Below are 13,917 nucleotides of genomic sequence, written 5' to 3'. Positions count from 1 at the left end.
CAGCAGCTAACCGAGCACACTGTTTGTTTTGCCCTATCCCTGCTGTAGAGCATGTACCAGGGCCACTGGCCCGTGTAGCCGTGGGGGGGGGGGGGGGGGGGTCACCTCAACACCGAGAACTTGAGCCTGGAGTTCCCGCCAATCTTCTGTGCCGTTCTAATCGTGCAGGCCCCAGACACACGCCAGCTCACGCCCCCCAACCCAGGGCGAGTGCTCTCCTGCAAAGGAGGCAGACACAGCTTCCCTCACTAGCTTCCTACTGGAATCCCCGAGAAAACTGTGACCTCGAGGGCGTCCTCCAGCAGGCCAGCATCCCACCGATACCGCCAGCCGGCGCCAAAGCACATGGGTCTGGGATGCCTGAAAGAGACCCGGGCCGGAGAGGGAGACAAATGTTGGGGTCAGAGATTTGGGTTCCCATTCTTGCGACACCACTTAAAAGTGGCATGACTTGGGCACGTGACATAACCTTTCTAATTAGGAGTGTTTTCATCTTTGGAACGACTTCCTCATACTCACTGCCCAGAGTTTTTGTGAATATTAACTATGACAGTGACTAAAAGGGGCCTAGAATACAGCAGGTTCTCAGAACACGTCAGTTCCTTTTTTCTAGAGAAAAAAAAAATTGGTATCAAGTATGGAGCGAGGAGAGAGCACAGGCGGTGAGACAGTAACTGACCTCATCACGGTGAGAGCAGCTCATCAGATTGAGAAGCCGTGCGTGGCTTGCACAACTCCCCCTGTCTGACGTACAGAGAGGGTATGTGGACCATGATCGCTCCCCCCAGCCGACCAAACTCTCCAAAATCACTTTGCTTTTCCAAAAGCTGGTGGAGAAATAAATATTCCAACCCGGTAAGAACGTGGAAATTAAAAATCAGAACGCTTTCCTCTCTGCATTTGTTTCAAGCCATTAATCATTTTTCTTTTGTTCACGACAGATATTAAGCACCTTTGGGTTGATGGCAAGTGAAATTGTTTTCCTTTCATTTAGGAACCGACGAGAAAGCACTCATCAACATTCTGACCGAAAGGACGAATGCACAGCGGCAGCTGATTGTGCGGGAATACCAAGCGGCATATGGAAAGGTATGATTGACAGGACAGCCAGCAAAGAGCTGATCACTGGGGACCAGGGATGCTCCCACGTGACTGCACCAGAGATCTTTTGTTTCAGGCCAAGTGGAACAGGAAGTACTGTGTGTACCCGGTCAGAGCCTGGCCTGCGAGTCCTAGCTGGCCCGTAACAGGCTGAATGGCCTTGATCATGTTATTTGATCTTTCTGGGCCCTCATTTTTTTACCTGTTGGATAAGGAGGGTGGCCTGAGACCGGCGGCTTTAAACCTGGACTGATTCTGCTCCCCAAAGGATATCTGGCAATGCCTTGAGACATTTTCATTATCACAGCTGGAGGGGAGAGGGATGTTTCTGGAACCCCGTGGGTGGAGTTCGGGGATGCTGCCGGAGAGGTTTCCACGCACGAGGGGACACACCCGCCAAGTGTTATCTGACCCGTTATCTGATAGGTCTTGTCTTAGATCACCTTTAATTTCTCTTCCAACTCTAAAATATCTTTGTAATTGTGGATTTAACTCACTCAGCCCACAAGAGCTTACTGTGCAGGAACGTACAAGGACGTTTGTGTTTTGTTCCACACGGTGTGTGCTCAGTAATAAACTGTGTCGGGAGACGACCTCGACATTGGAGATTCACTGGTCTAAAAATCAGACCCTTCTTTTTTATCATGGAGCTACCATTTTATTAGGAAGATAAGAAGTAAATAAATTCAGATATCGGTAAGTGCTCTGCAAGAATCCAAACGGGAAGATACGGCAGAGAGCGGCTGCGGAATGGCTCCTTGGAGTAGGGTGGGGAAGGCTTACCAGGATTATTCTCAACTACAGCACAACCATACCAAGGCTTCTGCCCTACTTGATCTGGGGAAGAGCATTTCAGACAGACGTTACAACACGTGCAAAAGCCCTGAGTCAAAAACGAACTGGGACCATTTAAGAAACGAAAAGACTTTCCATACGGCGGGAGTGTGGCGCGTACGGGGAGCGGATGGGAAAGATGGGGCTGGAGGGGGCTAGAGTGAGCTGGGCTTTGTGGTCGTGGTACACAGTTTGGGTTTTATTCTAAGAACAAAAGAGAATCATTGCAAGTCTGTAAGCAAGGGAATACTATAAGGCTAATTTATATATTTTTTAATTTATGTTAGCTTCTGTGGCTCACAAACCAGGGAGGGAAAAGTGTGGTAACAGGGCAGTCAGGCTGTTGAGATCAGGTGAGAGCCGAGGTGTAGAGACCCTCCAGGGGCGACTCAGGCGTCACTCCTGACTGTCCTCCGAGCTCCCAGACCCCCTTAAGAAACACCCCTCTTCATGCTTAACCTTCACACTTTACCAGATACTTAACATATTTTATTGAAATTTTATCTTTGAATATTTCTGGCTTTCGAAGGAGTGCCCTAGGAGTGTGCTAGGAGTGCGCACTGTGTCCAACTCGCCTTTAAATGCCGAGCACACAGCAGGAGCCCAGGAAACACCCGTCAAATTAAATTAATTGCCAGCGTCTCCACGAGGCCAGACACTCACGTGTAGGAACATGAACCATCCGTTGGCCTGTCAGGATTTTCTGAATACGGAGGAAGGGGGCGCGTTTCTCACAGTGAGAAGGATTGAGAACAGGTGAATCGAGAGTCGGTTGTAAGGGCGTGGGCTGAGGGCAGGTGGTCGCAAGAGTTCAGCATTTAGAGAGGAAACAGCCCAGCCGGTGGCCGCAGAATTAGGAACACTTGGGCTCCAACCATGTTTCCTCCGCCGCCTCACTGGGTCCCCCTGGTGGCCGGTGGGTGTTGGTACGTGTCCGCGTTGTCCCCGTGGTCTGGGAGGCCGCCCGCCTCTGTCTCAGCTGAAAATAATGAAAAGCAAGAAAAACAATAATCCACTAACATCCTTTAAATATTGACAATAAAAACCATCTAACCTGCCTTCAAGAGGAGGAGATGGGCTGCACCTATGTGGGCAAACAGGCCCAGAGGACACGCAGAACGCCGGCCCCATTACATTTAGGGTTTCCCCTGCTGGTGTTGCCACAAAGCCGCTTTGCTGCCTCGTGGCTCCACAGTCCCAGCAGAGGCAGGCGACCAGCTGCTGTCCCCTCCTTCCCTCTTGTCCCCAGGGCTCTCTGGCAGTCACTGAGAAGCAGCTACTCGTGAAGCCGGGGTGAATGGTAGGGTCCCCTTCCTCGTCTTCTTCCCCGACCGCAAGCCAGGTACTGAGAGCGCCTGGGGCCGAGGAAATGCATTCTTGATGCACAGTCCCTGTCTGTGGCGCTTACGGAAGTCCCGCCACTGGCTTTCCGTCAGAAACCCCGTAAGACAGACGTCTTGGCAGCGGTCACGGAGCGCAGACTGCTGTCCATGGGAATAGTTCGCCGTTTCGGTTCACTCCCGTGGATGGGCAGGTTTTGTCTGCGTTGGTGCATTCGCTTACCTTTCATGACCTGACTTTGTAGAAAGAGAAAGGAAAAGTATTTCATGCTTTCCCCGGTGGGTTTTTATTGTAGGCACTGAAAGACGACTTGAAAGGCGATCTCTCCGGCCACTTCAGGCAGCTCACGGTGGCCCTCGTGACTCCTCCGGCTGTGTTTGATGCGAAGCAGCTGAAGAAATCCATGAAGGTAGGAGCCCGGTCGGCGCCGTTTCTGCCCGAGATCTGACTGTGTCGTCAAGAACAGGGACTTCCGTCCGGTGCGCACGGGAGACGTGGGTATGAATAGGGTAAATCTGGGTGTCGTTCTGATGCTGTCCAAGAGGAAGAACAGTCCCGAAGCGGGGACGGGCTGCGGAACCTGGAGCCCACGTGTTCCTGGGCTGAAAGGATCGTCATATCCTAATTTCGTTTCTGCGGCTTTTCACCCACAGAGTCAGATCCTCCACTTTGTTGTCATTGAGAGTAAATGGTGCCACCATCAACCCCATTGCTTAGGTCAGAAAAACCAGGATTATCTTTGATCCCTTGCGTTCCCTCACGCTTCATAGCTCCCCGAATCTGTCAGCAAGTCCGTGTGCTCCGTCCCCAGATCTGTGTGCGAGTCTGTCTGTGCAGATGTGTGCGTGTCTCTCGGAACCCGCCGCTGCCATTCCGGCTCCACCAGCAGCGGCTCTGACTGGCCCCACCGGCACCTTCCCGGCCGGTCCCTGCGTCTGCTTCTGCCCACCCGGAATCCCCTCACCACAGAAGAGCCAGAACTATGTTTATGGAGTGATTTTTCGAGCTATGCTGCTCACAGCCTACATCTCCAGGGGTCTTGAAAGCGCCAAGTCCCAGCTTCTTTCCATGACCTTCATCACCCGTCAGTCTGGCTCCTTCCTGGCTCCGTGAATTTTTAAAAATTCTCTCTGTGTCAGGCAGGGTTTCCCAGAGACGCCGAAGCAGCCGGCGGGGACTTAGGCGGCGAGGTTTACTGCGAGGGTGGGTTACATAGTTAAGGATCTGACGAGGCAACCCCGGAGTCTGTAGGGGCTACTAGGAAGGGGCGTGGGGGACTCGTAGCAAAGCGGGAGCTGCGGCCCACAGGTGGGACTTCTTCTTCTTCAGAGAAGCCTCTGCGCTGCTCTTGAGGCCTTTAACTGACTAAACCGGGCCCACCTAAGCTATCTAAGATGATCTCCCTTGCTTAAAGACTGTAGTGATGTCCACAAAATACCTTCCCAGCAGCACCCAGGTTTGAGTGTGAGTAACCGAGGACTGTAGCCCGGCCGAGTCGATGAGGTTCCATGAAGCGCCCACCACACCTTCTCCTCCCCGCCCCCCGACTCCGTGCGCGGCTACACTGGCCTCCTCTGTGCTGCTTGAACATTCTAAGTTTATTCCCACCTTCAGGTCCTTATGCGTGATGGTTTTTCCATCTGGAATGTTTTCCCTCCGTGTATCTTCTATCAGCTCACTCAGTTTTATATTCTTAGTTATACCTGTCACCATCTAAAATTACCCCGGGGGGTGTATTTGTTGATCATTTGTTTGTCCATCCAGTTAGGAGGCAAAACTCCGTCATGGCAGGGACGTTCATCAGTCTTGGTCGTATCTCCTGTTCCAAGAGGAGAACCTGAAACGCAGTAGGTTGACATGTGTTGACGGGAAGGAAGGAGTCTAGGGCCGAGGCCTGAGCTGTCTTCTGCCTCCTTATCCGAGTCGGGAGAGACTGTCTCTTCCGTGGAGGACGCATGAGCCCCCAAGAAGGCAAGACGGAGTGAGACGCACCGGAGAGTTCCTGGGGGAGGCTCACGAGGGATAGAAAGGAGACAGAGCAGGGCGGGTCGGGTGAATTGGGTGGAGCTCATGGCGGTTCGGGTCCGTCACACGTGGAAGGGGGTGCAGTCGGCTCGGACGGAACGAGCTTCCGTCTCCAGGCAGCCCTGGGAAGGCCGTGGCAGGCCGGCGGGGAGCTCCTGAGCTCCTGCCCTTTGGAGAAGTCCCGCCCTGGGCAGAAGCGGCCCAGCCCCAGGACGCCCTCCCTGTCCCCTGTCCGGCCACTCGCTGAGAGCAGCGTGGAGGGAGCGCGCGACCTCTTTGTCAACTGCGGGGCGCATCTGAAGCTCGGGCAACTGGGGCTACCCGCGGGATCTGCAGCAGAGTCTCCGAGCCATGCATTTCCCCCGCCCCATGGGGGACAGCTTAGCTGGTGGCATCATGAGGATTCGATTCACCAACAAGGATTAGAAAAATCTCCCTTTTGTGCAAAAGAAATCCAAAGCAGGTAGTGCGGCGCTGGGTGTCACAGCACAGCCCTTGTCAGGGACTCTGGTTCCTTCCGTCTTGGGGCTTCACCATCCCCGGCCTGTCCGTTCCGCTTGTTGGCTCGGGATGGGGCTCAGCACCCAGGCGTCACATCTTTATCCCATCAGGCAAAAAGACGGTCATGAGACCAAGGAGGGTTCATTTCCTCTCCTTACGGACTCTCGGAAACCGTACGTGGTACTTGATATGTGTTCTATGGGTCACAATTTATTACATGAATAAACTTAGTTCCACAGGAAGCTGAGTAACAGAGTATCTATTTGGGTAGCTGTGTGCTCAGTTAGAAATCGGAGGTTCTATTACTAAGGCAAGGGAAGTACAAGACATGAGGTCTGCTCAGTTTTGCTGGGAACCTAACACTGATCTAAAAATTAGTCTGTCTTTAAGTTAATCAGTTAGTTAATTAAAAAGGAGACATGCTGAGGGCAACTTGGAACCTCTGCCCCAAAGGGACAGAATTCAGCTTTAGTTCATAAGCTACACTGACCTTATTTGATCAAGTCCTAGTGGAAAAGGCCTTTCTTGGAGTCACTGCACAAGAGTGACCTCAGTATAACCAAGACTCAGGGTACCTGGTCCCCAAACCAACTAGGCCCATGACTTACATTATTAAGGCTTAAAAAATCTTCCTGGTTGAAGATGATACCTGCTGCCCTAGTGCATTAGCAGAAGGATGAACTCATTCAAGAGAACCGCAGGGCCCTCTCCGAACACAATGACGTGGTCGATAACTCATTTCTGATCTTTAATGATGTGGGCTTTTCCCTTACACCGTTTCTTCCTACAGTTCTTCAGCTGATTTTTACACTAGAGTGGGAAATTTTCTTGGACATTTTGATGTCAGTTTAGATGATCTGTCTTATTTTCATACTAGAATATATGAAAAAACAAGAAAACTGCTTTAGAGCAATATACCACCTTATGCTGATTTACAAAAATGTCTTTTTGTGCGCATAAAACAAGATACTAAGCCTGAAATGCATGGCATTAAGCTTTTCAAGTATTCTAAAAATAGATTTCCTTTTCCTTCTCAGGGCGCTGGCACCAGTGAGTGCGCGCTGATTGAAATCCTCACCACCAGAACGAGCAGGCAGCTGAAGGAGGTCTCGCAAGCCTACTACACAGGTGCGCGTGCGATCTGCTTATGTGACCCCGGTCTGCACACCGAGGAGCCCCCGCGGCTCTCCCCAGAAACCCACCGAGCTCTCCTTCACAAGGCATTTCGGTCGGGCAGGGTGTAAAAAGTAGGATACCCCCAGAACGGGCCAAGGTCTGTGGCTCTTCAGAGAATCTGGGAACAAGGTCTGAGCTAGAACTGCGGCGTCCCCATGCCGTCGACACTTCCCACGTAACACATTTCAGCTCTGGTGGATTTTGCTCTCAGCAGCCACTGCCTCATTGAATCAACTATTTTCACCAGAAAATAGTTGCCAGAGATTCAAATCATTCTATATTAATAGATTGGCTCGTGATTTGGGGCGTGGAACGTGAGACGGGCGGCGGAGAGCATGTGTTGAGCACGTGCATTCAGTGAAATCAGCTCCCGTCCTCGTAGTCTGTTCGCTGTGGGAAAAGGGGACAGTCCCTGCAGTGTGATTCCGGCGCTGACCCCCCAGGGTAGGCCGGCGACGCAGGTTACAGCGCAGTCCCCAGCGAGCGGCCCTCCCTGCAGACGCGGCCCTGGGTCAGCAGCCCCAGGCCATGCGCCCTTCTGCCCGAAGAGCTTCGAGGCCGGGGCTTCTCACCACTCCCTCGGTCAAGAGCTCACTAGCACGACTCACAGAACTCAAGAAAACACTACCCAGCTGGCCCATGAACCACAGGAGGGTTAGGGGCACTGACCCTCTGTATAGTTCAAAATACGTGTATAACTTTTTTTTTTTTAACGATTTTATTTATTGATTTGTCAGAGAGAGAGCACAAGTGGGGGAGCAGCAGGCAGAGGGAGACGCAGGCTCCCTACTGGGCAGGAAGCCCAAAGCAGGACTTGATCCCAGGACCCTGGGATTGTGACCTGAGCCAAAGGTAGCCGCTTAACTGACTGAACGACCCATTCACCCCTCAAAATACATATATAACTTCTGACCCTCCGCTAGCTTAAGTACTAATGGCCTGCTGTCGAAGCTTTACTGGTAACAGAAACAGTGGATTGACACAGAATTTGTATCTTGGATGAGTTATATACTATGTTCTCACAATAAACTAAGCTAGAAACAAAAAGAAGTTTCTAAGAAAATCAAAAAGAAGAGAAAATACATTTAAGAAATTGTGCCCCATTTATTGAAAAAACCCACGTATAGGCGGCATGTGCAGCTCCCACCCCCAGTGTTCAAGGGTCAGCCGCACTGACAATTACTGTTTCACTGTAAAGAGCAGAAATCAGGACCAGTCACATGAGGACGCGTAGCAGAGAGGTCTGCGAGCGTCCCAAACGCAGAGCTCCTGGTCCTCACGCTGTCTCCTTCCAGCGCATCGACACTTAGTTGCCAGCCAGGAAAACGCGTTGACCGTCGGTATCGTTTTTATCGAGGCTCGTCGCACTCGCACGGCTGACGGCACCACCGGCCACACGACTGTGCTCCGTCTCCAGCCTCCTCCTTCCCTGAGGCCAGGCTGATACCGTGTGGCTCAGAGCCCCGACCCTTCCAATGACAGGGTTGCTCTTTCTGGGGACACCAGCCACCACTCCGAGTCATCATGCTGGCATAAACTCAGGTGTGGTTTGCGGGACCTGCCACAAATAGCAAAGACATTCCTATTATTGGGGAAATTTGAAGGATTTAGAGGCTGCTTCCCAGGAACCAGGGCAAAGACCAGCCTGGATTCTGTACTGTGCTCCAGCCGCCTGGAACCCTCTCTGAGAACCAAAGGAGCACAGTTTCTATGTCGGTGTGTTAAAAAAACACTAAAATCATGCTGGAAGAGTTCCTATCTCCACAGAGTTCCTGCTATTAGATAATCTCATATCCCCTCTATAAGCATCTCTTGTTGATTTAAAAGGGCAGAAACATTTGTAGGACCACAGAGTTCTCCAGAAGGATGCAGGAGAGGTCGAATAGTCATGTGACGTCAGCTGCCTGTGAGTCACCAGCTCTTGGATGGAGCAGAAAATGGTTTTAAAATCAGTAGACATGGGATGCCTGGGTCCCACGTGGGATGCCTTAGGTCTGGATGCCTAAGTTGGTTAAGTGACTGCCTTCGGCTCAGGTCATGATCCTGGAGTCCTGGGACAGAGCCGTGCATCAGGTTCCCTGCTTGGCAGGGAGTCTGCTTCTCCCTCTGACCCTCCCCCTCCTCATGCTCTCTCTCTCAAATAAATAAATAAAATCTTTTAAAAATAAAAAACAAAATAAAAACAAAATCAGTAGAGCTGCACAGCACAGGCTCTGCAAGAGGAGCCACCACTGGTCAGCCCCCAAATATGTGAACACAACAATCGGTGTTTGTCACAGGAAACAGCACCTGTTTTTTTTTTTTTTTTCTGTTTTTTAATTTTTTATTTTTTATAAACATATATTTTTATCCCCAGGGGTACAGGTCTGTGAATCACCAGGTTTACACACTTCACAGCACTCACCAAAGCACATACCCTCCCCAATGTCCATAATCCCACCCCCTTCTCCCAACCCCCCTCCCCCCAGCAACCCTCAGTTTGTTTTGTGAGATTAAGAGTCACTTATGGTTTGTCTCCCTCCCAATCCCATCTTGTTTCATTTATTCTTCTCGTACCCACTTAAGCCCCCATGTTGCATCACCACTTCCTCATATCAGGGAGATCATATGATAGTTGTCTTTCTCTGCTTGCAGCACCTGTTTTTTAGGCAGCTTTCTCACTTTTGAGAGGTATCGCAGAATACAGTCTACCATATACATCACAGTTAAGGTTAGGCTTGATAAAACAGACGGTGGCTCGGGTGACATAAAAATGTCTTTCTCCCACACATAGAAGAAGTCGGAGACAGGCAGTTCCAGGACTGGTATGGAAACTCCTCAACACCTTCAGGAACCCAGGCCCCTTCTTGCTTCTGCCCATGCTGTCGCTAAGATGTAGTCCTTCTCCTAATGGTCCCAAAGTGGTTGCCTGGGCTCCAGGCATCAGTCTACACACCATGCAGGAGGATGGAGGAAGGCATGGGCCACCTTAAGGAGATTTCCCAGCGATGTCACATAGGTTTCCCTCCATTTCATTACCAAGAACTCATCGGGGAGCTGTGCCTACGGTACTAAACTAAGAGGCAAGCCGAGAATGCTGTCTTTAGGTTGTGGGCTGCACGTCTTGCTCAAGGATCGTGTTCTCTTATGGTGGAAGAATGAAATGGTGATCAGAAGACAAACTAGCGACTAGCGCCTTGCTCCCCCCCAACCCTGTGGCTTTTTCATGGCAATTCTTTCTGTTCTTCTGTATCTGCCACAACACACACTATGTAACAGTTACGAGAAGAGAATATCCCTATCAGAAGAGCACCAGGAAGTTAGAAAAAAGAGGCAGGATTTATTTTCTCACCTATTCCTTCCTTGCCAGTGTTGACATTTAAGCTTTTCTCTGTTTTGTAATAATGTTTTTTCACTTTGTCAAGACCTGCTATATTCTTATTTGGTTTCAGAATATAAGAAGAGTCTTGGAGACGACATTAGTTCTGAAACTTCTGGTGATTTCCGGAAAGCTCTGTTGACTTTGGCAGATGTAAGTTTTTATTTTCTATTGCTTAGCTGCCCGGTAAGCTGCATGCTCAAGAATCATTTTTAGGGAGTTTAAAAATAACCAAACGGAGACAAGGAGGCTGCAGTTTTCCTCGTGAAATGATTTGTTCATTTTACATTTTCATTTCTGGACTCCAAAGAATATAGTTTTCTCTTGTCGGCATTTAAATTAAGTCAGACGCTTGATACAGAAAAATTATCTTCAGAGATGGGTATATCAGTTTCCAGATTTAAAAAAAAAAAAAAAAAAAGCTTGCACAAATAAAAACAAACAAATGATTTGCTGCAAATTTCTCTCTGCCCCTTTGGAAGAGTTGCTAAACCATGGGTCAGTGTAGGACCAGATGAGGCCACACCGGGCTTTCTCTTCTGTGGAGGTTCAGGACTTCATAGTACAGGCGGCAAGGTCAAGTGTGAGGTACCACCACCGGTGTGTGTGAGGGAGGAAGTGATCTCAGCCCTATCCCGCTGGCCTCTTTCAGCCAATGTACACAGCTCCAGATGTGTGAGAAAATCCCGACACTGGCCTCAGCCTGGGCTGGAAACAGTAGTTGTCCCAGTGAGCCGCGGTCCCGTAGGAAACACTGTGTCCTTGTGATGGTTGCAGTTACTTCAAATGGTGAAAACTTTAAAGATGGGGTCTGCTGAGCAGAGAGCCCAATGTGGGACTCGATCTCAGGACCCTGGGATCACAACCTGAGCCAAAGGCAGAGGCTTTAACCCACTGAGCCACCCAGGTGCCCCAAAAGCAAAGTTTTTATGGCTGCATGTAGCTTGTCCAAATAAAGCTATAGTCAGAGCAGAAGCCTGGGAATCCCGGTTTTTTGGACTCGAAACACGTGCCCCGGAGCCATACTGCTCACTGCCTTCTGGCTGTTGTGTGCTCGTGCATGTGTGCAAATGGGTGTGCCGTCCTGCTCAGAGACCTCTGGGAGCATATGTTTGCGCAACGCCTCACAGATTTGGGCTTGCAGACCCCATCTTTTTAATATTCAGCATCTTTTCGTGTACTTTCTGAATCCGTGTGGATCTTTTGCCTATTTTTAATTAGGTTTTCATTGCTTTAAGTGAGTATGAGAAGCTTTTTATATATTTTGGATATAAGTGCGGCATTAAATATGTGTTTGCAAATATTTTTTCTCATTCCGTGGCTTATCTTTTCATCGCTTTAAGATCTTTGAGTTTTCAGGGCACCTGGGTGGCTCAATGGGTTGGGCCTCTGCCTTCAGCTCGGGTCATGATCTCGGAGTTCTGGGATTGAGTCCCGCATCGGGCTCTCTGCTCGGTGGGGAGCCTGCTTCCTCCTCTCTCTCTTTCTCTCTACTCTCTCTCAATCTCTCTCTGTGTGTGTGTGTGTGTGCCTACTTGTGATCTCTCTCTGTCAAAAAAATAAAATCTTTAAAAAAAAAAAAAAAAAGATCGTTGAGTTTTCAGAGGAAGAGACTAAGGCTCAGAAAATGGTGTGATTGGTACAAATTCCAGGGCTAGGGAGCAGCAGAGAGAGAACAGGAGCCGAGTGCCTGACTCCTCTGTGCGGCGTGGCTGCCCCTGGAGAAAAGCCTCTAAAATGCCCTGCTGACCAGAATACCGAGGGTTAGACTCTCCCGGCTTTAAAAGGGTTGCCTTCGTCTTCATCTTCCCCGTGCAGGGCAGAAGAGATGAAAGTCTGAAAGTGGACGAGCTGCTGGCCAAGAAAGACGCCCAGGTCAGTAGTAGAGCGAAGGCGACATCTCCGGTAACGGTTCTCCCCCTCGGCCGCCCTTCCGTTCGCGTGGCCCCGACGGAGGCCGTCCTCTCCTGTCCCACCTGGAGGAGAAGCCTGAAGGCTGGACATCGCCCAGCCCTAGCTCGCCCCCAGCCCCCACCCTCCACCCCCCACCCCCTACCCCCGGTGCTGGTTCTTCTTCTTCTGGCTCCAGCCTCCCCGACTCTCAGATCCCAGCCCGCTAACAGTGAGAGGCTCGTCGGTGTGTCCCTGACCTCGACAACCCAGGAAACCGCCCGCTCTTCTCATTCCCCCGACCCCTGCCAGGAGAGAGAGAGAGACGGAGAGGGAGAGTGTGTCCGTAATGCCGTGCTGAGTCTTCTTTCCCATCCAATAGATTCTCTATAATGCTGGGGAGAACCGATGGGGCACAGATGAAGACAAATTCACCGAGATCCTGTGTTTGAGGAGTTTTCCTCAACTGAAACTGAGTACGTGCTCACAGGACAACCCTTTTTCGCTTTGTGTTGTATTTGCAAATGTTTTGAGGTTTAATATACAAAATTCTGGGAAGTGAAGTTAAACATTGCAAAGGCTCTTCTATGTGCATATATATAAGCAATTCAGGAGCACACATGGGAGCTGTGTTCCAGCCCAAGGGAGAACTGAGCCAACTCTTCTCTTTCCTGGAGGCGGAGTACAGTGGCCGGCCACTGACCGGGAACAGGTGGGAGGGGGCAGCAGGGGGAAGGCCAGGGGGAGCCCTCTGGGGTAAGCGCAGTGGGGTGGAGGAGCCTGAAGCAGGGCTTCCAACACATCTCTTCCCTCGTGAGCCACTTTGCAGAAATAACAGGCACGGCCGTGTCCGTCAAATGTTGATAAGGATGTGACAGTCAATGGCGGAAAGGCGGCATCGTTCTTTCGGTCAGACCCGCTGGTCGGGGAGACTGCTGAGGAGCCACCTCCTCCCTCCTGTATCTCCCGAACCTTCTGGAAGCAAGAGCGCCCAGAAGCCCAGAACTCCATCGGCCGTGAGCGTCCCGCTGTGGCCTCCAGGCACGGTGGAGAGCACCCACAGCACGTGACTAGGCTTGTGCGGAGTCCATGGGGAACTGAGGAGGCACAAGGCTGTTCCCGTGACTTTTTAGTTCTGAGACTTTAGTTCTGAGTTCTTAATCTTGGCACAAAATGTCACTTATTTTATAAAATACTAGTAATAGTATATTATAGTTGCTTTATAAGTACCTTTATTTGAAAAGTAAAAACCAAACAATCCCCAATTTCTCTCCAAAGATTTTTAAGAATTTCTTAGGGAAAAATTGACTTGGCTTACAAAGTATGCCTCTGTCCTGGGTGGCCTCTAGGTTTTGCTTTTGGACAAAAACTGATCGAGACGTTACGTCTGGCAAGCTTGAATCGGCCGTGCTGCGCTAGGGAAGGGTTTACTCAGCAGACAGAAATCTGCATAAGCAGATAAAACATACTTGACCCAGGACCACACTATTGTTTCCCAAGTGCTCTAGAATTTCCAAGTAACCCACCTTTGGGTTAAATTAAATTGTTTTTAATTTAACCTTTCAAGCTATTTTAAATTCCATCAACCTGGGGATGGGGAGAGGGAAGAGAGAGAAAGATGATTGAAGGAAATGGCCTGTGAGGTTTGGGTTTTATTGTAGATCATTTTAAAAAAACGAGAACCAAAACTT

The 13,917-nt window shown here is 50.2% G+C and overlaps 1 protein-coding gene across 2 annotated transcripts in view; it reads left to right on the top strand.

The window, feature by feature from the left end:
• The window catches only part of ANXA3 (annexin A3), a 45,986-nt gene that overhangs the window by 21,791 nt on the left and 10,278 nt on the right, over nucleotides 1-13,917 (top strand). For both annotated transcript variants that reach the window (XM_059156371.1, XM_059156416.1), the window contains exons 4-9: nucleotides 995-1,089; nucleotides 3,572-3,685; nucleotides 6,840-6,930; nucleotides 10,410-10,489; nucleotides 12,155-12,211; nucleotides 12,609-12,702. In XM_059156371.1, coding sequence (XP_059012354.1) covers nucleotides 995-1,089; nucleotides 3,572-3,685; nucleotides 6,840-6,930; nucleotides 10,410-10,489; nucleotides 12,155-12,211; nucleotides 12,609-12,702 — 531 coding nt within the window. The remainder of the gene's footprint in view (nucleotides 1-994; nucleotides 1,090-3,571; nucleotides 3,686-6,839; nucleotides 6,931-10,409; nucleotides 10,490-12,154; nucleotides 12,212-12,608; nucleotides 12,703-13,917) is intronic.

This window comes from Mustela lutreola, chromosome 1, assembly GCF_030435805.1.
Source record: "Mustela lutreola isolate mMusLut2 chromosome 1, mMusLut2.pri, whole genome shotgun sequence".
Classification (NCBI taxonomy): Eukaryota; Metazoa; Chordata; class Mammalia; order Carnivora; family Mustelidae; genus Mustela; species Mustela lutreola.
This window is presented reverse-complemented; position numbering and strand designations above follow the sequence as displayed.